The sequence below is a fragment of the Mytilus trossulus genome, chromosome 1, assembly GCF_036588685.1.
Source record: "Mytilus trossulus isolate FHL-02 chromosome 1, PNRI_Mtr1.1.1.hap1, whole genome shotgun sequence".
Classification (NCBI taxonomy): domain Eukaryota; kingdom Metazoa; phylum Mollusca; class Bivalvia; order Mytilida; family Mytilidae; genus Mytilus; species Mytilus trossulus.
The window spans coordinates 4,109,364-4,134,584 of NC_086373.1; the positions used below are offsets into that span (position 1 = coordinate 4,109,364).

A 25,221-nucleotide genomic window follows, 5' to 3' on the forward strand; every position below is an offset into this window, starting at 1 on the left:
TCCCCACATAACTAAATGATATTGGTCATTGTTTTATGTTCTGTATCCTGTCATGTCCATTGATAGGTTCTAGATGTTTGTAAACATGGCACCCCACATAACTACTGATATGGGTCATTGTTTTATGTTCTGTATCCTGTCGTGTCCATTGATAGGTTCTAGATGTTTATAAACATGGCTCCTCACATAACTACTGATATGGGTCATTGTTTTATGTTCTGTATCCTGTCGTGTCCATTGATAGGTTCTAGATGTTTGTAAACATGGCTCCCCACATTACTAAATGATATTGGTCATTGTTTTATGTTCTGTATCCTGTCATGTCCATTGATAGGTTCTAGATGTTTGTAAACATGGCACCCCACATAACTACTGATATGGGTCATTTTTTTATGTTCTGTATCCTGTCGTGTCCATTGATAGGTTCTAGATGTTTATAAACATGGCTCCTCACATAACTACTGATATGGGTCATTGTTTTATGTTCTGTATCCTGTCGTGTCCATTGATAGGTTCTAGATGTTTGTAAACATGGCTCCCCACATAACTAAATGATATTGGTCATTGTTTTATGTTCTGTATCCTGTCATGTCCATTGATAGGTTCTAGATGTTTGTAAACATGGCTCCCCACATAACTAAATGATATTGGTCATTGTTTTATGTTCTGTATCCTGCTGTGTCCATTGATAGGTTCTAGATGTTTGTAAACATGGCTCCCCACATAACTACTGATATGGGTCATTGTTTTATGTTCTGTATCCTGTCAAGTCCATTGATAGGTTCTAGATGTTTGTAAACATGGCTCCCCACATAACTAAATGATATTGGTCATTGTTTTATGTTCTGTATCCTGCAGTGTCCATTGATAGGTTCTAGATGTTTGTAAACATGGCTCCCCACATAACTAAATGATATTGGTCATTGTTTTATGTTCTGTATCCTGTCGTGTCCATTGATAGGTTCTAGATGTTTGTAAACATGGCTCCTCACATAACTACTGATATGGGTCATTGTTTTATGTTCTGTATCCTGTCGTGTCCATTGATAGGTTCTAGATGTTTGTAAACATGGCTCCCCACATAACTAAATGATATTGGTCATTGTTTTATGTTCTGTATCCTGTCGTGTCCATTGATAGGTTCTAGATGTTTGTAAACATGGCTCCCCACATAACTACTGATATGGGTCATTGTTTTATGTTCTGTATCCTGCAGTGTCCATTGATAGGTTCTAGATGTTTGTAAACATGGCTCCCCACATAACTAAATGATATTGGTCATTGTTTTATGTTCTGTATCCTGTCGTGTCCATTGATAGGTTCTAGATGTTTGTAAACATGGCTCCTCACATAACTACTGATATGGGTCATTGTTTTATGTTCTGTATCCTGTCGTGTCCATTGATAGGTTCTTGATGTTTGTAAACATGGCTCCTCACATAACTACTGATATGGGTCATTGTTTTCTGTTCTGTATCCTGCAGTGTCCATTGATAGGTTCTAGATGTTTGTAAACATGGCACCCCACATAACTACTGATATGGGTCATTGTTTTATGTTCTGTATCCTGTCGTGACCATTGATAGGTTCTAGATGTTTGTAAACATGGCTCCTCACATAACTACTGATATGGGTCATTGTTTTATGTTCTGTATCCTGTTGTGTCCATTGATAGGTTCTAGATGTTTGTAAACATGGCTCCTCACATAACTCCTGATATGGGTCATTGTTTTATGTTCTGTATCCTGCAGTGTCCATTGATAGGTTCTAGATGTTTGTAAACATGGCACCCCACATAACTACTGATATGGGTCATTGTTTTATGTTCTGTATCCTGTCGTGACCATTGATAGGTTCTAGATGTTTGTAAACATGGCTCCTCACATAACTACTGATATGGGTCATTGTTTTATGTTCTGTATCCTGTTGTGTCCATTGATAGGTTCTAGATGTTTGTAAACATGGCACCCCACATTACTACTGATATGGGTCATTGTTTTATGTTCTGTATCCTGCAGTGTCCATTGATAGGCTCTATGTTGCTACTGAGATAAAACCTTTGATTTCTTGTAAGTTTCTACAAACTTTATGACAGGAGTTATAAAAGTGGAACATTAAGATAATGGTTAACCTTTAGGTCAAGGATTATAAGAATGTTGATTTCAGCTCTTTGATGTCCAGTATGTGTCAGAATGTATACAGATATAAAACTTAATATGGATATCTATGCAACCAGTTTGGAAATTAAATTCCTTTTCTCATAAAACAGCATTGATTTGGTGTATACATTATCATCAGGGTTCATCAGTTGAACAAATAATTATTAATGGTATGGAAAAAATAAATGAATATAAAACAGAAGTTAAGCAGTGTTTTTGAATAAAAGAAGATATGAGGAATAGATCAATTAGACAGTAATCATTTAAACCAAACAAACCAATAGGTCCATATTCAGTCATTTACAAGATATTAATTTCAAAATAATTTGTCAAGGTCTCATCTGTTCCAAGATAAAATAAACAGCACTTTATATCAAACTTCTGACATCAAAACTTACTGTGGATCTGATCATGCTTTATTGTTTGTTGGAGACCAATTTTGGGGAATTTTCTGAGTAAAGGATTAGACCACAAATTTTAAATTTTCAGTGAAGTAGAATGCTTGTGTACGGTGTCTTCCTCCTATTCCCACTTTTTAAAAATACTATTCCTTCTATTCCCACTTGCAAATAACAATAGGTGTTTTGATAAATAATTTGTTTTTATAACAATCAAGGTTGATTAGAATTTTACCAAAGATTTACCTGTATTTTTTTTAAAAGCCTAACATATTTGGTACACTGTTTAGGTATTATACCTTGTTTATTTGTAATATGTTTCTTTTTTCATCATAGAAATACTTAAAAATAAAGAAAAATTATGATAAATTGATTGGAGTTAGATTTATTTTTTTATTTTTTGAATTTGTACTAAGAAATAAAGATAAATTATGATAGAAGATTGTAGTTAGAATTATTTTTAAAAATTTTGAATTTGTACTTAAAAATAAAGAAAAATTATGATAAATAGATTGGAGTCAGATTAATTTTAAAATATTTGAATTTGTAACCTTAAAAAATTGTCTGAGAACTTTTCCATCTTGCAAGAACACAATGTACAACAAACGCAAGAAGAACCTTCCATTTTACCAAAACTGATCAAATCAATCATGCTAACAGACGACAACACAGTAGGGCGTATGCTCATCTTCAGTACGCAAAAGAATCTAACACACTTATCAGCTGCAGATATAATACATGGTAATCCACTCGTACCCAGTTTATTTCCAGCCAAGAGTGAACTAGTATATACAAGTTTCCTGACTTTACTTAAAGATCTCTGCCACCAGCACCAACTAAAACTTCAGCCTACCAATATCTTCCTGGACAACAAAGTCGCCATTTGAAATTCTGCCACTAGACGCAATACATCTGGAGAAAAGCACAAGAAAGTGGACTTCAGGTCCCATACAAGGATGACGACACTATTCATCAACTAGTATGCTGTGCCGCTGTACTTCCACTTATACCCTTTGCTGAGGTTGAAGGTGTGTGCTTTAATGCCCTAACAGACATAGGTCAGATTGATACCAACATCAACTAAACAGTCTTTACAGACTATGTAACAACATACTGGGTTGAACAGAACAGTCACCTTTGGAACCACTACTTAACACGAGGATCAAGGACAACAAATCATCGAGAGGGATGGCACAGCAAGCTGAAGAAACATTCCACGCAGCCACATCCAAACATCTTTCAACAAATTAAACTTCCATAACATAAGAACGCATTGACAATGATCCAGTATGTAGCCAGTGGGAAGAGAGTGGCCCTTTAAAAGAAGTATGGAAATCATCAACAGATTAGACGAACTTAAGGTTAGACACCACAACCAGGAAGTCACAACAGTAGAGTTTGGTGATGCAGCCTCCCACCTTCTTCACATGGAATAGACATTTCCATTCTCAATTTTATTTAATTGACTTGTAAACAGTGATTGTCTAATGTTTGTGCTAAAATGTGCGATTTTAATTAGTGCTGTTGTATAATTTGTTTTTATATTAATATGCTTGCTTGAATCTTCAGTTAAATTTGTGTTATAAAAGTAATAAAAATAATTTACTTATATTTGTTTTAATTTCTTTCATATTTATTTTGTTTAAAAAAAACAGAATTCATAGATGCAAAAATAACTTATTACCTGTTATAATAAAAAAAGACACTGGTCAATTAACAGTTGATTAAAAATGTTTGTACAGTATAATCCTTTGTTTGCACAAGTTTTCCTCCTATTCCCACATGATATTTTACCTTTTCTTACAAGATTTATAAAAAGTGGGAATAGAGGGAATGAACCTTGTGTACATGCAGGCTTTTGCAAACATGGCAAACACAATTCAATCACATATCCATGAACATATTATTTTTCCTCATTTCACAAAAAAATATTTAGAAATGTATCTTTCAAAATCTTTTGCTTATGGCCATTTTATAAATCCTGAACTGTTACATTGTACTCGTATTTTTTATCATTAACTTTAGACTTACAAAATTTCTGTTTTGAGTAAAAAAATGATGTAAACCTTCCTCAATCATCATGATCATCAACTATATATCGAATCTTAGATTAAGAAAAAAACACAACTGATAAATTCATTGAATAGTTACTTGCATGTCAACATGCTAAAATCTCTATGTAAAATCTATATGTATAAGATTTGTCTTTTAACTAGAACAATTTTACATGATTGTCTTGCACTTTTTAGAATCTTGTAGAACTGGGAGTGAAGCCATTACATAACACATAGTATCATTACCAGTATAAACATATCATCAATTTTATCATCCTGATTATTTCTGTAAAATTATTACTAGCCTTTTTGATAAGCTTGTCATCTATATTATGAAATTGTGAAGCACAAAATTTAAAGTCTGTCAGAAACTGGTACCACAATGATAAAATATGTGTGTAAGGTCTCCAGTGTTAAAACTATATATGATTGGGTAGGAATTGTTGGAGGGTGTTTAATCATATTTCTTGGCAGGAAGGAAATTATATCTGATGCTTCTCTATTATTGCTGCATCTATTTTAACAGCTGTCATGTGTGGTTTACTCAGTTTTTGTTTCAGTGTTAATGTCCTACCCTATATTACAATAAAGTCAGTAATTTTAAAACGGTCAGAAATTGAATAGAAATAAGGGAAGAGGCTGAAATAGCACTTTCATCATAAACTCTAAAAGTCATTATCATAAGCTCAACTATGTATGATAAACATATAAAAAAAGGTGCTTTTATATGTGTTGAAAGTGAAGAGCTAAATGTTTTGAGACACATATGAATGGCTTAATGTCTTAGAGTTGAATATGAATGGCTGAATGTGTAGGGTCAAAGTTGAATGGCTGAATATTTTAGGTCAGATTGGAATGGCTGAGTGTTCTGTCAAATATGAATGGCCAAATATTCAGATATAAAATAAAAAAAGAAAGATTATGTGTTATAAGCAGTCAGTGATACAATTAGATAACTCTCTGCAAGAGACCTAATGACATAGAAGTTAAAAAAAACTATGGGTCACTCACTCATGCACTCACTCACAGTACATCCTTCGTCAATGAGATAAAGTCAACAAATGAATAACAGGCTTTTTGACTATTTTTTTATAAGGAATAAAACAAAATGAACTAATATATATTTATTTAGGTGCCAGCTGATTAGGATGCCTCCAAGTACAGGAATTTCTCGCTGGGTTGAAGACCTATTGGTGACCTTCTGCTGTTGTCTATTCTATGGTCGGGTTATTGTCTCTTTGAAACATTCCCCATTTCCATTCCTAATTTTACAGTTTTGTATTTTAATTGGAAGGAAAATAAAAGTGTTTCAGAAGCACAAAAAGTTTATATACAGTGCTTCTAATATTATTTCTATTCTTATTAAATACTGCAGTAAAATTACCAGAAATGAAATATAATAAATATCCTGAAAATGAGAATGTGATTGCACAATCGTTGTTAACAATCCCTCTGTCACTGAGATTGAATCTTGGAATTGAGGGCAGATGTCAAGCGATTGAAAGTTGTGCTACAGGACACATAATACATTAGAATAACTGTAATAGACAACATGGTTTTCTTTCTAGGTATATAGGTTATAAATTGTAGGAATACTTGAAGAACATTTGATTTGCCTTGTAGGAATTGACTAATCACTCCGTTTTATGTCTGTCTCAAATAAATCTAATCATTTTAGAATTTACATTGGATATAATGTAATGGAATTTGTGATTTGATATTTCCCTGAAATGTTACATCTGACATTTCACTTTCCTGATGAATGTACTTTTACAAAAATCAAAGAATATGATTTGCATTATGTAAAAAGACATGCAATCATGACATTAACCTCTTCAAGGGACTTTCTGCTTAGCAATTGATTTTACTAACTTTTCCTTTTACTTTATATGTGTGAATTTCCTCATTAAATATGAAGCAATACAAAGGCCTTGTTTAAGCTTGGGCGCAGGTTAAATTACAGTATAATTAACAGTTGTCATGCTACATTGCATGAGTTTGGATAGAAGAGTTACATCATTGTCTGTAGGTTGGGTTGGTTTGTTCACTTTATTATAGGTGATCAGGTTTTTCTGGTCATAAATTGTTTGAATGGTAATTAACCAATTTCTATTCTATAGTTTTGTGACCATAAACGTCTCTATGATTGTTCTGTTGTTCCATGGTGAGGTATTATTTAGTCCTTTTGAGGTATTATTAAGACGAACAAAGCAGCTTTAACTGTATCAAATAGCATTATAGGTATATGATTGAATATGAAACATAATATTATGGTTAAACATTTAAAACTATTTACTGTTCTTCCTTGACAGCTGGGACTAGATAAATGGTCTTAGCTTATTTAACTATTTATTTATTTATTCATTGTGTCCTTCCTGTACTATTTATAGAAAAGTACGAGTTTGGTATGATTTCATATCAACAGGTTGTAATTACTTTGATATAAGAAAAAAAGAGATGTGTTATGATTGCCCCTGTAACAACTATCCATCATAGACTATTTGATGAAGATGTCAGCAAAATTGAGTTTGCTTATAGTATCTTACAGCTTGCTTATAGTATCTTGTAATTGTATTCCGTTCTCTAACTTTGCTTCAAAGAAATTTTTCCGAAACTAATACACAATGCTTATTATAATAAAAGACAAACTAGTTTTGATGAATAACGAGCTGTTAAAATGCTGCTTTTAAATGCACAAGAGATTGGGTCAACTTTATAGTCAGTGATAGATATTATCTTAACATTGAAAACATGTTGTAAGCGTCTTTAAGGTGAACAGTCAACAGGATAAAGTAAATAGGGAAGTACTCAGGCTTTTGAACTTTTTTAACACAATTTAAAATAATCAATACAAGAAATAGCATCAGTCATATGCTCTTTTTCAACAAGTGGTTTTATTTCTATTTTTGGAGCAATGATATTTACTTTAAATATATTTAATAAAATATAACAGGTGTGGTATGTCTATATATTGTATCACTTATCGTGGATCAAAAGACCTATAAATTATCATAATAGTTCAATTTTAGGGCATCATGATTTCTTTTATTCTGTCAGCCTGCCATAGTCCTTTCAATGTTGTATTCTAAGAGACAATTCCCTATTGGAGGTGGTATCCCTGATCAAGATGACTGTTATTATCTGTCTATATCAAAATATATAGTTTATTCATGAGTGTACACAATGCTCATTATGGGTTCACAATGAACAATCATGTTCATTACTAAAAACAAAGTTAATAAATATTTTTTTTATTTTGCAGGTATAGTACATGAGAATCCGAGAATATTATCTGATGGAGAAAGTGAAGAAATCTCAATCACATCCAATCCTGGCAGCAGGGAGGACGTTGTCTCAGCAGTTAGAATGAGGAACCGACAAAGAAGATATAGCCAGGTAGGAGGACTAATGGGTACACACTGTAGCCCTTTATTGTATGTCCTAAATACATCAGTGGCCTGGTTGGAGGACCTTTGGGTACACACTGTAATCCTTTATTGTTTGTCCTAAATACACCAGTAGCCAGGTAGGAGGACTAATGGGTACACACAGTAGCCCTTTATTGTATGTCCTAAATACACCAGTAGCCAGGTAGGAGGACCTATGGGTACACACTGTAGCCCTTTATTGTATGTCCTAAATATGCTCTACCTTCCAATTTATGGTACGTTTCTTCAGAAAAATTTGATCTCACAAAGAAAATATCTTCCAGTCACAATGTCCAATGACACATTTTTACTGAAATGACCGCTGGTCAACCATGGCAGTTCATTCATAAATGGAAATTGGAAAACTCAATTGAGAATACATTTTCTACAAATACAAGTGTAGAATAATGGATTAGATGGATAATAAGTTCAGTGACTATGTGATTTTAAGAGAACAAAATCAAGTTTTTAAGTGAACACTGCATCAATTGTGTACATACATACTTAATACATGACATGGTTGCCCTTTAATTTCGATTCTAGTTGATTTCTGATCCCCAGTATGAACCAACAAAGTGTTTTTTTCTTTAATTTATTGTGTATTTTGATGTGGTTTATGTTAAAAACACATAGCTAGATATTCAGTAGACCATTTCCATTGTTTATGGAGTAAAACTAATTGTTAATGATGATATTGTAATTAGTTCTGTCAGGGTTAGGGTCATTTCCTTGGTTAGATCTCTATCCGTAAGGAAACCTCATAATGGGTTATGATGATGATACAAGTATAATTGTTTGGCATATTGTAAAACAAAGGCCACTCTTGATTGGATAGGTTTATTACAGGATAATAAAATGGAACAGACTGGAAATCTTGCTCTCAAAAGAGCTGATAAATGCCCCAGTTAGACACACATATTTCACACACTGTCATAATATTAGAATGGAGTAAACCTGGTGTTACAAAACACCTCCCCATATTTTACAGTATGTCATTGAATCAATAGTTAACAAGAGTAGAATGCAGGAGATTAATGAGGAGTTAACCTTACTTTACCCTCCTACACATTAATTAGCAATTCTTTGCATTTTTGTCAATACACAAAATGCCTCATTTTGTTTTTTCTTGTCAGCTGATTACAGATAATGTTAAATTGTTTGTAGTATGATGATATAAATGGTCAGTGGGTACAATGATATAGATGGTCAAGGATTGATGGTCAATGAATACAATTATATAGATGGTCAGATTGATGGTCAATGAATTAGAACTGGTTTGATTATTCAGTGTGTAATAATGAAGCAATTCAATTATTTCCTCTCCGGTAATAGTTTTTGAATCCATCAATGTCCATTAAGACCTTGAAATAATGTAGATATAAAAAAAGAAGATGTGGTATGATTGCCAATGAGACAACTCTCCACAAGAGACCAAATGACACAGAAATTAACAATTAAAGGTCACTGTATGGTATAGATGTCTTCTGAAGAAAGTAAAAAGAATAACTGAAGGATGTAATACCAGTTGGTCTTAAAAATTGTATTTTTTCCTTCTATAGTTTTTGATAAACTAAAGTAAAAGCAATAAAAAGGCCTCTTTTAGTTTGCAACATGAACTTAAAAGTCAAAAAGTACAATAAATCTAATAAAACATCATGATTTATCACTGTCAATATTCAATAATGGGATGTGGTGTGATAGCAAATAGAATAACTGTTCATAAGGACCAATTGCCTTGGATAGTAAACATATACAGGTCACTGTTTGACCTTCAACATTGAGCAAAACTAATAGTTGAAGTAAGCTATAACAGCATCTTAAGCCTAAATATCAGCGCACAAGAAAATGTGGCACAATTCAACAGAGGCTGACATTAATTTGTTAGATATCATGCATGTTTATAGTTTGTCATACTCTTTTGGTTTTAGGTCATAAAAATTGTTTCAAGAATGTAAAAACTACTAAAATGAACTCATTTTGTGAGCATTTGGTTAACATTGTGTAAAATACTTCTAAATGTCTATTTTGACAGCTATTTTTGCACTTTAAAACAGCATATTATTTTCATTTTTAATGCCTAAATGGTACTGAATGATATAAATATAAATTTGTAGTCAGCCCTTTTTGGAACGTTTCCCTGAATGATAGCTCAAAACATCTTCTGAATTAAAAAGTTTAAAATCAAAATCAAAACAGCAAAAAAAAGATCTTTTATTATCTGTAAGACTCTGTTGCAGATTGAAACATCAAATTTTCTATAGAGTTTAAGAAGGTTGTATTTTGAAGCAAATTTGAAATTTTTTGATAATCAGTAATGTGAATGCCCTGTTGTAATGAAGTTTGCACTGGAACTTTTTTCCCCCAAAACAAATAGAAAGTGCAGCATATGATTTATTTGAGATTCTATGAAAAACACAGTTATTTTTACCCATATTTGGTAACTGTTGATTGGATGTTTTGCTTCCTTGTTCAGTTGGAATTCCTGTTTCCAGCTGACTTCACTAATTCCTGTAGAAATATTTCAAAAGTAATTTCCTCAACGAACTCTTCTTCTATCTAATAAATTAGGTTAATAAGAATGGTTTTCTGCAGAGAGATTCCACAGTGCTTTCCTAGAATGAAAGTTAAGTTCATATATTTCGATTAACTGAAAAACAAACAACTGTCTTATCCGTCAACTTACAAATTACTTAAGGATTATGTCCAATTCATGACGAGAATTATATTGTACACAATAAAATGCAATACTGTTTTCAAATTTCTTCAAATTTAACTGTAATTGCCAAATAAATTTTTGTTGGTTTGGGTATTTTTAGGGGGGAGGATGATGGCTCGTGAAGGATCAGTTGTTTGAATTTTATTATAAAACTTCTGACTTAAATTATTTTTAGTATTTCGCTGTTTAAGAGCAATCCTGTATTGGCCATGGAAAATATAAATTGTATAATAGACAATATGAAAAGTATGAATTTCACAATCTGCAGTAGTCCATTTTAACCATCAAGTCAATTTTATTTCTTGATCAGGCATGGGAAGAATTATTCTCTACGTCATGATTTACACCAATAAGTAAACTATGAAATTTACAAATTCGTAGCTATTTTTCAGGTGAATCACTATTTTCAAATATTGTACAATTGGTTTACGGAAGGCTACTTCATTACTGTGTACATTTGTAAAATGCATGAGAGGTGCCAGGATTTAAAATATTTTCATCTATATGAAAAGTATGGATGGTTTGATGCCAAAGAACTAGTTAATCATTCATTATTTTTAGATGTGAGATTGCAGTATCGCTGCTCTATATTGATGTTATATCTTTATAAATCCTCCATACAAACATTGTATAACACAAATCAGCCGAATCCCTTTTCTTGCATAAATAATTAGATCAAGATATCTGACTATCTTTTTATCTAAAGTTATTAAATGAAGAACAATTTTCAAAGTTGTGTTACATCACAGTTGTCATAGAAACCTCGATGGGGATTGATTGGACTTTGTTTCAAAGTTGTAAAATTAGTCAAAATGTGAGAAGTTAAGCGATAGTTAATGTAAGGGAATTGTCCATTATGGATTCTATCCGTCTAACTTGATTAATAACCAGAGGTAAAGGTGATTAATTTCTACATGAAAAATAGAAACTGTTGTTTTTTTTTAGACTTAAATTCGATCATGTGGGCTAAAAAAAAGTTTCTGTATGTAAGTTTTGTTGTGTTATACCTAAGCTTTTTCTCACTGATACACATAGTTAATATGGCTTCTACTAACGAAAGTTCCATTTGGAGTTAAAGTGTTTGGAGACTACTTATGTCAGTACACCTTTCCTATATTGCCTGTTATACCTAAGCTAGTTGTTGCCAATAACTTTTAAGTGGTGTGTGATTATAAGTTTACACAGCCCAGCTTTTTGTGTATATTGTTATTATTGAGCAAACACAAATTTCAAAAGTTCTGTTCGATTGTTATTAAAATTTATTATGAATTCTTTTGATAAAACTGATCCTTCAGTGTGTCTTTGGATCCTTCAGTGTGTCCTTGGATCCTTCAGACAGTGTCCTTGGATTGTTACATGTTTATTTTTTACTCATTTTGAAGACTGAACAAATGATCCAATCCTTTTTTGTCCAACTCCAAATTTTCAATAGAAAACTTTTTGTTTTATTGATAAAGATCTCAAAAGCCTGTTCGAAGAAATATGAAACCAATTCTGTCATAATAACTCATTTTTTCTATGAAATGATTGTTAATATAATTCCAATTTCCTGTGTTATTGACACACTTAGGGGTTAGATTGAAATAATCAATTCATAGAAGTCTTTGACAAAATAACTGTCAATAAGTTAATGGTGGTAGTGCTTGTCCATCATGATAAATTGTTACAGTGACTGATTTAAGGCCTTTCTCTTTGATTGTCTTGCTTACAGTTTACTTTTGGTAATGTGTTTCAAAATAACTCTGTACAGTGTTCTCTCCAAGGCCATACAAACTGTGGTACATTTAGGTTCTATATTTTTGTACCGTGGTGCTATCTTCGATGATTTTATAATAGAGTATACAGGGGCTATGGTTCTATATTATTTAGGAACCAGTGCTTTGTTAATTTCCTTGGTGCTATTTGAAAATTCTGAGATGAACACTTACACACCAGAAATGCCAATTCATTCAAGATGAAATTGGGAATGGAAATGGGGAATGTGTCAAAGAGACAACAACCCGACCATAGAACAGACAAAGACTATACATAGTTATTAACTACTACATTATTTGGTTTCTGGTGGAGGGAATAATTCCTTTGTCATCTTCTAGAATAAAACTGATATGAGGAACACACCTACCTTTTAAATAGAACATCCATTATAATAATGAGGCAAAACCCATACCTCAAAGTAAGCTGAGGGTAACAGTACAAATAAATTTAGTATATATTTACATTTAGACATTCAACAAACAACAATCAATCAATCCATTGGTGGTTGGGAACACATGAGTCTTTGATTTTGTCCAAACTTTGTCCAAAATATTGATGAGTTAATTGTTGCCTTATTGATGAGTTTAAGGGTCATTAGGTATGCTAAATACACATTTGTTGGATGTGAATATTGCTGATATAAACCTAATAAACCTATCTTCCTATGCTGTTTAACTATTCTTAAAATAAAAGAAGAGATTTTATTGAATTTTAAGTAGATTGTTTACAAATTTGACTTTAGTTATTTGGTATATCATCTGCAGTAACTGTTTATAGTTTGAACCTTGGCAAAATATTCTTGCAAATAATTGTAAATTGGTTTGGCATCAGAATAAAAGTTAATTTGTATCTCTGGTCTTCTTCAAATGTTGCTTTCAAATTGAAAGTATCTACAGCTGTAACTTTACTGTAAAAATGTAACGTAGATAAATTTAACACAGATGCTTTAATTGTTATTGTTACATAAAGAAGAGATTCATATTTATTAATACCACAAAATATAAAACTTTGTCTAGGATTAAAGTTCGTTAGTTAGATTGTTAGTTAAAAGAATCTGGAACATTTTTGTGTGATACAATGGGAGTTTCCAATGTTAGACAAATTAAGATGAGTTCTCCTCGGGACCTTAGTATTCCAGAAGACAAGAGATATTTACTCGTTTACAAGGTATGAACTTTTAAATTAAAACATTTTCATCGTTTCTCTGTTTGAACTGCAGTTATTATATGATGTAGCTATAAATGTGGAAAGGGTCACCACGTATTGATCGTGTCCTCTGAGATACTTTTAACGCTGTTTGTCTCAACTTCAGACTGCGGATATTGCTTCTTGGAAAATCATATAAAATTCTACTTGATGCTGAATTCAAACAGAGGAGAGATCTTTTGTTAGAACTGACAATTAAGGGTCAACTGGTAGGGATTCAATCAATTATTCGACCATCTGTAGTTTCTAGTACAGTTAAATGCTGAACAACAAGCAAAGGGGAATATAAATATCAGCATTTCTAAAATGACAAATTCATTTAGTAACAGGAAAATAATTTTCCCTCCAGGTTAAATCCATGATCATTGAAAAAATCATATTTCAAAAAACATTTTTTCTCAGAAGTGGATGTAATTGGTTAATTATCTTCAAATTCTTAAAAAACTGTTTTGATTGTGTCTCTTTTTCTTAAACACTTATTTTTTCCTTTGTGCCTTGGGAAAAATATGTATTGAACAGATAATATTGATAAAATAAAAACATGTCTATATCAGAGAGGAATCTAATCATATTAAAAGGCAATTAAATAACATGTTCTTCGGTACTAATGGACTGTTGTATATTGAAGAAGGTCTGTTGGCATAAGCAAAAGTACAACATGTCGGTCAAGTACAAATTCAGACTTTTGAATGATATATATTCACTGATTTCAGTTGCAAGTTTGTTAAATAAACAGGTGTATCTAGGTAATTGATATTTTGTACATGTTGTTTATGCAAATTTGATTTAATTTAAAGTATAAATCCAGAATTTATTGATGGTACAGTGGTTTTTGTGAGGAGATGATAAAGCAGTTTTACTGTTATTTAAAGATGATAGTATTCAGAACTTTTTTGTGTAGGTTTTCATATCTTTAAATGTCAAAATAGCTAATATACTGTGCCATATTTATAGGCCATGAACTGGGTTTTAAAAACCATCCAATCTGATAGATATCACAGTTACTTTTATTATATGGGGCATCAACTAAAGTCTGTCAGAAGTCTGTCTACTTATGAATAGAAGGAGATGTATAGTAAAAATCAATTAGACGGCAACCCAGTGACAACAAAAACCAAAGCCTTCTAAGGTTAAAGCGTTGATGTATAGTCTCAATCATTCATCAAAATCTTAAACTAACAAATGATAAAATTATATGACTTAAAGTTTTCATTGGGCTCTAATCAAGTGTTATCACATATAATAGAGCAGTATTCTTATTCATGCTCAAACATACAGGAAACCATACATGCTAGTTAAACATTATTATGATATTTACTAATGATGTTAAGTTGTTGTCTCATTGGTGGTTACCGGCCTCCTTGGCTGAGTGGACAAAAAGTTCCTATAAATTGATTAGTAGTTAGCCAACTCTGAGGTCGTCAAGGTTGAACCCCACTTATGGCAGAATTTTTGCTCAAGTTTCTGGTTCTCTCTGGTAACCCTAAAAAAAATGGACATTTTGATATAGCCAAGGTTGCTGAAAAGATATGTTTTTATGCCCCATTTATGGGCCATATGTTTTCTGGTCTGTGAATCTGCCCGTCTGTCCGTTCTTCCATCTGTCCCACTTCAGGTTTAAGTTTTTGATCGAGGTTAGTTTTTGATGAAGTTGAAGTCCAATCAACTTGAAACTTACCACACATGGTCCCCATGATATGATCTTTCTGATTTTCACGGTCCACTGAACATAGAAAATGATAGTGCAGATGGGGCATCTGTGTACTGGGGACACACTTTTGTTCTTAAAGAGTTAAATAGATTTGACTACTATCACGACTGTGGTTCAGTCATGATAAAATGGTACTTTTTTGGAGATGAACACAAATATATTTTTAAGAACTGAAGAAAAGATAATTAGAATATGATATGATTACAAAATCTAACCACATTAAATGGTTCTTATTAATAGTATACTGTGATTAATTCAAAACTGTTATGTTTATATTACAGGAGGCAAACAAACGCCTGTCTCTTCCAGCTGATATGAGACTACCAAGCCATAGGTCTAGAACAAACCTAAGTAGTCCAGAAGGTCAACTGAGTCGACGGTCAAGAAGGAAGTCTCTTGTAAGCATTACTATTTAGTCTTTAAGTTAGTTTGAAAACCTTATTCTATTATTATTATCAAGCTGATTTCTTGATGTTATTACACTCATGAAGGTCTTTGAATCAAAGCATTAAAACAAAATGATGAAAACCGTGATACTACTTTGTCAAGGCCACCCGTCGTGGCATGACTTAAAGATGCTTTATTTAGATCACAAAGGTAAAGGATGCTTATGAGTGCACGAGGGAAGATGCTGCACATGTTATCATTTATATAAACAATTTATTTAAATATAGATTATGTAATTCTTGAATTGTTATTTATTTTTAAACTGTTGGGAAGTAATCAAAAATGTTAAAGTTACAATTATTTAAAATAGTTCCATAGAGGATGTTTACATGCAACAACAATTTCATGGATCACTAGTTTATAAGCCATATGTACTTTTACTTGCTCATTATCTCATTTACTTAGCCTCCATCTTTCAATAACATTAATATTGGCTTCTTCTCTGCTAAGCAACCAATGAGCATTTAAAGGATTAAGAGTAAAAGCTGAAAGTCAGATGAATGTGTCCAGTTAGGTGACATATGTCTTTGCTTACTGTTACCTTGTGAATTAGTGCTTTAGAAATATGGCTAGAAATTTTGGTCTTGTACAAAGCAGGGTTTTTATATTCATAGTACATTAGCATGTCCTCATCCTGAATAGGCATTTAATTTGCTGCTGAACATTAAACAGCCATCTTCATCAATAGCACTGCTAATGGTCGTATTGAAGCAGACAATGATTTTCTTGCTGTGTTGGAGACCTTCAGCTGTTTTCTGCTTTTTGGTTAGGTTGTTGTCTCTTTGACACATTCACCATTTCTATTCTCAATTTTATGGTAGGGATTACTTTTAATACCCATAATGTATTGAAGGTCCACTATATTAAAAGAAGGTTAGCTCTTTGGTAAAACTAAATTTTTTAACTTTTTAAATTTCTTTTCTTCTCAAAATACACAGTAAAATATAATGGAATTTTATATGTATGTTGTTTGGGTGGCATACATTAGAATCAAATAACTATTTCATCTCTGAAATTCTTGGCTTATATTGATTAAACTTGGCAAAGACAACTGCATTGAAAGTTTTATATCAGGCACTCATTTAGTTAAGTTCAATCAAAAATGTGACCACCAAAGAATGCAAAATTTCCAGAATTCATGTGCAATGTAATGTCTTTTCATTAAAGCTGTGGTTAAATAAACTCCCCAGTCAATCCTGCTATTTAGTTCATTCATAGGTGTCTATAAATGATTACCGTGATCAAAATTGATTGAAATTACCGCATTTTATTCAGAAGATGGGAGAAAATTGGGACAGGCTAAATTAAAATCTATAGGTAAGATTGCCAAATAATAAAATGTGTGGTGTTGTTATATAATTGAGAACAGACTTGTAGAAAGGCAGAACCAAGGCAAACAGGAAGTCAAGTAATTTAACTCCATTCAGAGGTTATCTTTTAAAGTGGTTAGTTTGAGAGATAAACTCTCTTGATGACTTGATGGTGTTTTAAAAATAAGACAAGATTAACAAATTTATTATGTTTTGATGCTAAATGAAAAACAGATGGAAGTTTTTATCTGTAAAGCTTAAGGGTTTCGGATATTAAAATGATTCAAGTTAAAGACAGTCGATAGAAATTGCTTTTAGGGAATGTATTAAATATTTATCATGGCATGTGCAAGTGAGTTGTAATTGTCTATAGAATTGCAATAAATGTTTAATAAAGGCAACAGTAGTATACCGCTGTTCAAAACTCATAAATCTATAGACAAAAAACAAAATCGGGGTAACAAACCAAAACCGAGGGAAAGGCATTAAACACAAGAAGATAACAACAACACAACATCAAAATGTAACACACAGATATGGACCAAGCACCAGACAAAATACCACAACAAACATAACATCAAAACCAAACACATGAATTTGGGATAGACAAGTACTGTGACACGTCTTACAGTATTTGAACCCACACTCAAAAATAAGAGAAAACAAACGACACAACTTTAAAATGTAACACACACAGAAAAGAACTATAATATAACAATGGCCATATTCCTGACTTGATATAGGACATTTTAAAGGAAAAATGGTGGGTTGAACCTGGTTTGTGGCATGCCAAACCTCCCTCTTTTATGGCCATGTGAAATATAACATTAAAATGACAACACAACATTACAGGACTACAATATAAATAAATAGGAGAACACAATTGACAAAGAAACACACAAATAATAGCTAGAAAAAGGCAACATGTTTAAAATTTCAATACGCCAGAAGTGCATTTTGTCCACACAAGACTTACCAGTGATGCCCAGATACAAAAGTTTCAAAGCCAAACAAGTACAAAGTTGAACAGCGTGGAGAACCAAAAGTTCAAAAAAGGTGTGCCAAAATCGGCCAGGGTTTTCTGTTAGGTACCAGAACATCCCTATTATTTAGAATAGTTTATACTTTTGTAAACAGTAAATTTTATAAAATGACTATTCAAAAGATATGTTATAAAACTGAAGTATAAACTAATTACAGGAAACAACCGAAATACATTACATTACCCGACAAAATGTACAAAAATTAGACACATCAGAATAAGTTAAACAGTGTACTGTTGTCACTTTCAGAAGTGGATTTGGGTGGTGGCCCAGGGTGCCTCCCCTCCTCTTTTGTGGGGAAAATTTGTTTGATTATATAGGGAATTAACTAAGCATGACTGACGTGGGTCCTTTTAGGAAGTCAGTGCAACCCACCCACCTGATATACATGCTAGAGGTATAGGGGAGGTTTGAGATCACATAAAAATGTTTAACACCGCCGCATTTTTGCGCCTTCCAAGTATATATATTTGTATCGGGGCCAGCTGAAGGATGCCTCTGGGTGTGGAAATTTCTTGTTGCATTTAAGACCTATTGGAGACCTTCTGCTGTTGTCTGTTCTATGGTCGGGTTGTTGTCTCTTTGACACACTCCCCATTTCCATTTTCTCTATTTTATTTCATTCAAACTGGTTCTTATTATAATGTAATGTAAACGTACATGATCAAAAAAGTTTGATTGAGAATTCCAGATGAATCTTGCTTGTCCAAATGTAAACACAAACTGATCTTTTTTTTAATCAATTCATATAGCAATAAGTTCACTTTGTACAAGTATAAACAGGGTTTTACATTATTGACTTGCACAAGCCTTTATTTAAGATAAACCACCTAAAAACAACAAGCATTGGTATAAAATTAACCCGAAAACATGTGCTTAGAAAGAACGAAAGAAAAATGTAAAACTTAAAATTGTAAACAGTTCAATCTCTCATACCAACCAGAAGTGATGACATTAATTAGAAAAACAAATAAACAATATAAAGTGTTAATGATTGATGATACAAAACAAAAATCTAATTACAAAGAAATATCTCAAATTTTATATTTCTACATGAGAGAAATGAAGGTAATTTTTTGCTTCATTAGTTTTGTAAATCACCAATTAACATTGATCATTACTCCCTTGTGTAATTAACTTTCATCAAACAGATATTGCATTCTCATTACATAACAAACGGTTTGTATAATTTATTTTATCTATTTGAAATAGAGCATTCTTATTGACTTGCTTTAATTTCTCATTTTCCACATTTTATTTTTTGGTGCATCTTTTTCACTAAAAAAGCAATAATAGGATTCACATGTAAAACCAGTTGTTATTTCTTGTGAAGAAAATGAACATGACCATATAACTGTTTTCTATTTGCAGTCTGAAATTGGATTTGGAAAGATAGAATCCTACACGAAATTAGACAAATTAGGAGAGGTATGGTTACTGTAAATTAATACATGTTTATGATACAGAAAACTCATTTGTTATCAACCAAGATCTTGGTAATAACTTGCTGACTGGTAACAATAGTGATCCTGTAGAAGTAACCTAGGAAATAGAGAGTTTTATAAAGAAGATTCTTAATTGTTTTCAGTTAGGTTTTAGTTATGAAAGACATGATTGAAATACATTCAAATTACCTAGAAAAAATATAGGAAATTCAAAAGAGTGCAGTGAAAAGGCAGTGTTTAATTATTCTAATGTACAATAAATTAGCCCAGCTTTATTCAAGATGCCCCATTGATATTTGTGCCAAAATTAATTTTTAATAAGCATTATATAAAAAAGAAGATGTGGTATGATTGCCAATGAGACAACTATCCACAAAAGACCAAAGTGACACAAACATTAACAACTATAGGTCACCGTACGGCCTTCAACACTGAGCAAAGCTCATACCACATAGTCAGCTATAAAAGGCCCCGATAAGATTATGTTTGATATATCTCAAAGTACTACTGAAACACATGTATTATTTTAAACATCTTTTAAAAGATCAGAATAAGGGTTTTCCTTTTCAAAAGATGTGCTATGATTGCCAATGAGACAACTCTTCACAAGCTGGGAAAAAATTGGTTGCTTATATAGGGAATCACTGAAGTGTGGCTGGAGCGGGCCCCCTCTTAGGCAGTCAGTGGGCCCCCATTACTTTTGAAAATTTCTAGATCCGCCAGTGTACTAAATATAAATAAGAAGATGTGGTATGAGCCCCAATGGGACAACTCTCCATCCTAGTCATAATTTGTTAACAGTTAAAAGGTCAAAGTATGGTCTTTAACATGTAACCATAACTCTAGTTGACTTCCCTTTAAAATTAATGGTCAGATTGGATAAGGAAAATTTCATTATCATTAAAGATGCTTAATTTCAGCTGGGCAATATAGGGTATAAGGAGCCTTGAGTTTTTGTTTACAGGAAACAAGCATGTAATGACAAGGTCATAATCTATTTTTCAATCAGCATGTTTAACTATTAAGCTGTTATATGTATATTTCATGTTAAGAAAAATCATTGTTTTTGAAATTTGGTGTAAATTAAATTGTTTGGTTCTTGTATGGGATACATCTCTTGCTGTTGGACAGATGTTATAACTGGGAAAATAAATAAGAACTAAATCTAGTTAGAGTTATAAAGATTAGTTAAGGATTGATAATGATTATACAATGATAATAACTATGGCTGTAACTGAATCAGAAGAACCCTATAATCATGGACTTCTAAGTATAAACTGTTTTAGAGGCTTTATTTCAATAGTTAATTGTTTTGTAAACTGGTAAACAAATATAGCATTTATTTCACTCCTTTGTTCTGGTTAACCTTTCTGCATTATATTTTTGGTAAATAAATAGTATTTTCAGAATCTATAGAAATTCATGAGGTCAATAATGTCAAGCCATTGGTTGAATTTCTATTGTTTGGTACTTTGTTAACCAATCAGAACATTTTGGTGTATGCTTTTGAAAACATTACCCAGAATGCTTTAGATTCTAGACTTTAGGGTTAGATCAGTTGACATAACACATCATGATATGAAACTGGTACCTCTGCTAACTCTCTCTAAGTCAATGCATAAGATAATAAATATAGATTCTACCACTGCATCAAGTGTAATACGATATTTATCCACTATCAACAGTTTTAAAATTTGAAATTTTAATTTTAACTGTCGAGAGTGGATAAATATTGTACTACACAAGATTTGGTGGTGGAATCTGTTTCTCTAATGATTTTCTAACATTATGCAGGCAAACTTATTCCTTCTTTTCAAATGATCTACAAAAAGATGTGTTCTTTCAATGTGATGTCATCAGGCATGGTCGCCTTTTTCCATGCCGTCACACTAGGAAATTCAGAGGAAAGCAAGAAAATTCAACGTCATAATGAACTACTACCAATGAAGTACTGAGATTAAACAAACCACACGTTGATTAAATTTTTTTTATACAATGGGTGCAGAAAGAGATAAAATGACGAAGAATTAGAGAAAAAAGAATAAAGAAAAAATATCAAAATCTATAAATTGTGAATTTAACACATGCTAATTTTATTTTACTTATTTCTCCTACAAACTGAATTAAGCAGTTTTATATAGATTACAGGGTAACACCCCTACATCAAAATATGTAAAATATGAAAGTGCAGAAAGTTAAAACAATTGTTAATGTCTTTATATTAGAATAGATAACATATCCTCTGTATAGAACTGTACAAATCAAGTTCCTTTGATAACTTAGGTGATACCAGAATAAAATGATATATATAAAAGAAAACGGTTATAAAAATCAAATGATAAAAGTGAGAAATTATATTTGCAGGGAACATATGCTACAGTGTTCAAGGGTAAAAGTCGACTAACAGACAATCTTGTAGCTCTGAAAGAAATACGACTAGAACATGAAGAAGGAGCACCATGTACAGCCATTAGAGAAGGTAAAATAGTGATACCAGTTTGTGATTAGGTCAGTTTATGGTGAACCACTAGTGGTATGTCAAAGATATTTGGTATGCAGTTGTACAAGTACATCTCATTACTATGGAGATTATTTGGCCACATCCCCGCAGTCATGGTCTATTGACCTTGAAACTTTTGCTTAGTTTTCATGTATTAGTTTGTGACTTAGTGTATAAGTTGATTTATGGGGGAACCAGTAGTAGTATGTTAATGATATTTGATATGCAGTTGTATTAGCATTGGCACATCTCATTACCATGGAGATTATTTTACCTTGCCCCTCAGGCTTAGTTTATTGACTGCAATTTTGCTTAGTTCACATGTATTAGTTTGTGTTTAGGTTTGTTTAAAGAGAACTACATATGATAAGTCAATAATATTTGGTATGCAGTTGTATTAGCATTTGCAAATCTCATTTCAGTGGAGATTATTTAGCCATGTACCTTCAGTCATGGTTCATTGACTTTGAATGTTTGCAAAACTTACATATTAAAGTGTTGCTATTTTAATCTCAACATTTGCATTATCAGTTTATCAGTGACATCTTGGTGTCCCTATTATTAGTCATACACTTTATATATCAGATTGTAACTTTACTAGGAAATATGGTCACATATATGATATAGAATGAGGAAGATCTTAATTGAATTTGAGATTACTGCATCTGAGGTCAAGGTCATAGTAATTAAAAATAGATACATTTTTACTTAGGAAACAAGTTCATTAATGTGAGTTATTGCTCACTTAAGTTCTTTTAATTTTTCAATATAAGTGGGTCATTAAAAAGAGAATTTTTTAATTTATTTTAAATTTTGTGTATGATTTATTTGTTTTCTTTTTCAGTCTCATTACTCAGGGATCTGAAGCATGCAAATATAGTCACCCTCCATGACATCATTCATACAGAAAAGTCTCTCACTCTAGTCTTTGAATATTTGGTAAGTAAAAGTGATGTTGAAGTTTGTATTTCTTTTTTGTCGAGCCTTCGACTTTAGTCGAAAAAGCGAGACTAAGCGATCCTACTTTCCGTCGTCGTCGGTGTCGTCGGCGGCGTCAACAAATATTCACTCTGTGGTTAAAGTTTTTGAAATTTTAATAACTTTCTTAAACTATACTGGATTTCTACCAAACTTGGACAGAAGTTTGTTTATGATCATAAGATAGTATCCAGAAGTAAATTTTGTAAAAATAAAATTCCATTTCTTCCGTATTTTACTTTTAAATGGAATTAGTTTTTCTGCGGGGAAACATTACATTCACTCTGTGGTTAAAGTTTTAAAAATTTTAATAACTTTCTTAAACTATCCTGGGTTTGTACCAAACTTGGACAGAAGCTTATTTAATATCATAAGATAGTATTAAGAAATAAGTTTTGTAATAAGATAACTTAATTTTTTCTGTATTTTACTTTTAAATGGACTTCCAGTTAACATTACATACAGTCTGCAGTTCAAGTTTTCAAAACATTTATTAGATTCATTAACTATCCTAGATTTTTACCAAACTTGGAGAGAAGCTTCTTACAATCAAAAGATAGTATCAAGAGGAATATTTTTATTGATTTTTTTCCTCATTTTGGATTAGCCTGCGATTTACAGCAAAAGTAGGCGAGACACTGGGTTCCGCGGAACCCTTACAAATTTTTTTGTGAACATACCCAAAAAAAAAGTTCATACTAACCTCAGCTAAATTGGTTCATTCATGGTGATTTTCTTACATCAGATGTCAACCTGAACCAACAAGAAATGTGACTTTTTATTCAAAGTGGTCTTACAATATCAGCTGTGTTATGAAACAATACTTCTGAAGAATTTTTTGGGATCTATTAATATTACATTCAAACTCATTTTGACACATATTCTGAATATATTTCAATTTCAAATAGTATTATCGAAGAACTGACTTTTATACATTTTAGGTAAAAATCCTAACAGGGTACTGAATAAATCAAGAAAAAATTAAAACAATTTATTGATCAAACTATATTGGTGCAACCTATCATTACATGACATTTTGACCTCCATTCCATATATATTGTATTTGTAGGATCGTGATCTCAAACAGTATATGGACGACTGCGGTAATATAATGAGTATGAATAATGTAAAGGTAAGAAACTAACTAGAAAGAACACATCAAGTAAATAAATACTACGAAACAAACAAACAAAAAGTAGCGCTCAAAACAAAACAAGATAGCCATCATCTTTACTTTAAAAAAATATAACATTTTAAACATAAAATTTGTATTTGTTTGTTCCTCTGGTATCTTTTAGTTATATGTTTTGATAAGATAAGAGATGGAACCAAACAAGTTAAATTCCATAGGTCTTTATCAATAGGATTTAAATGTTGCTTTCTGCCAAGAAAAAGTTAATTTTTAACCAGATTTAAATTGAAGGAAAAATCAGTTACTGTATCCCTTCATATGGTACAGGCAAACATTATGATTTATGAAGTTCTTTGGTGAAAACAAAACTAACTCTACTCTATTTACCATATGCAGTAAAACAGATGGCATGATGTATTGAAAACTTTTTATGGAAAAGATGCTCTAGGATATATACTGAAAATGTTTGTTTTATATTGATTATTTATTCCTCTTTATTTCAGTTGTTTTTATTCCAATTACTACGAGGCCTTGCATATTGCCATAAAAAACAAGTGCTACATAGAGATCTTAAACCACAAAATCTTCTAATTAATGAAAGAGGAGAACTTAAATTAGCAGATTTTGGTAAGTATTATTGTTACACCAAATATTTAGTTATGTTTCCAGCATGTGAAGGTTAACATTATAATGGTGTTATCTATTGCAGTAGATACTGATGTTGACATGTGGGTTCTTTAAAACTACAGGTGGTTATAGTCCTTGCAGTAGCTTTATTAACCAAGCAATAAGACAGTTACAAAATTAGATATATATCTATTTGAAATACTATTTATCATCATTCTGCAATATACTGTGAATTCATGTATTCTTTCGAATTGCTTTTTGTGGAAATTTTATTCACAAGCCTATAGAAAACTGTTATCTTGTTGAGCATAA

At 31.9% G+C, this 25,221-nt stretch overlaps 1 protein-coding gene and 1 long non-coding RNA gene across 4 annotated transcripts in view; one reads left to right on the forward strand and one right to left on the reverse strand.

Moving 5' to 3' along the window:
• LOC134712647 (uncharacterized) overlaps nucleotides 1-4,647 on the reverse strand; it is a 34,983-nt gene extending 30,336 nt beyond the window's left edge. Inside the window, exon 1 of the long non-coding RNA XR_010106307.1 lies at nucleotides 4,589-4,647. This is a non-coding gene — a long non-coding RNA (uncharacterized LOC134712647). The remainder of the gene's footprint in view (nucleotides 1-4,588) is intronic.
• The window catches only part of LOC134712630 (cyclin-dependent kinase 17-like), a 77,777-nt gene that overhangs the window by 41,651 nt on the left and 10,905 nt on the right, over nucleotides 1-25,221 (forward strand). For all 3 annotated transcript variants that reach the window (XR_010106306.1, XM_063574380.1, XM_063574368.1), the window contains 7 exons: nucleotides 7,874-8,007; nucleotides 15,709-15,825; nucleotides 19,599-19,655; nucleotides 22,037-22,151; nucleotides 23,017-23,111; nucleotides 24,220-24,282; nucleotides 24,786-24,909. Coding sequence is in view for 2 of the 3 variants with exons in the window: in XM_063574380.1 (XP_063430450.1) it covers nucleotides 7,874-8,007; nucleotides 15,709-15,825; nucleotides 19,599-19,655; nucleotides 22,037-22,151; nucleotides 23,017-23,111; nucleotides 24,220-24,282; nucleotides 24,786-24,909 (705 nt within the window). In the remaining variant the exon portion in view is untranslated. The remainder of the gene's footprint in view (nucleotides 1-7,873; nucleotides 8,008-15,708; nucleotides 15,826-19,598; nucleotides 19,656-22,036; nucleotides 22,152-23,016; nucleotides 23,112-24,219; nucleotides 24,283-24,785; nucleotides 24,910-25,221) is intronic.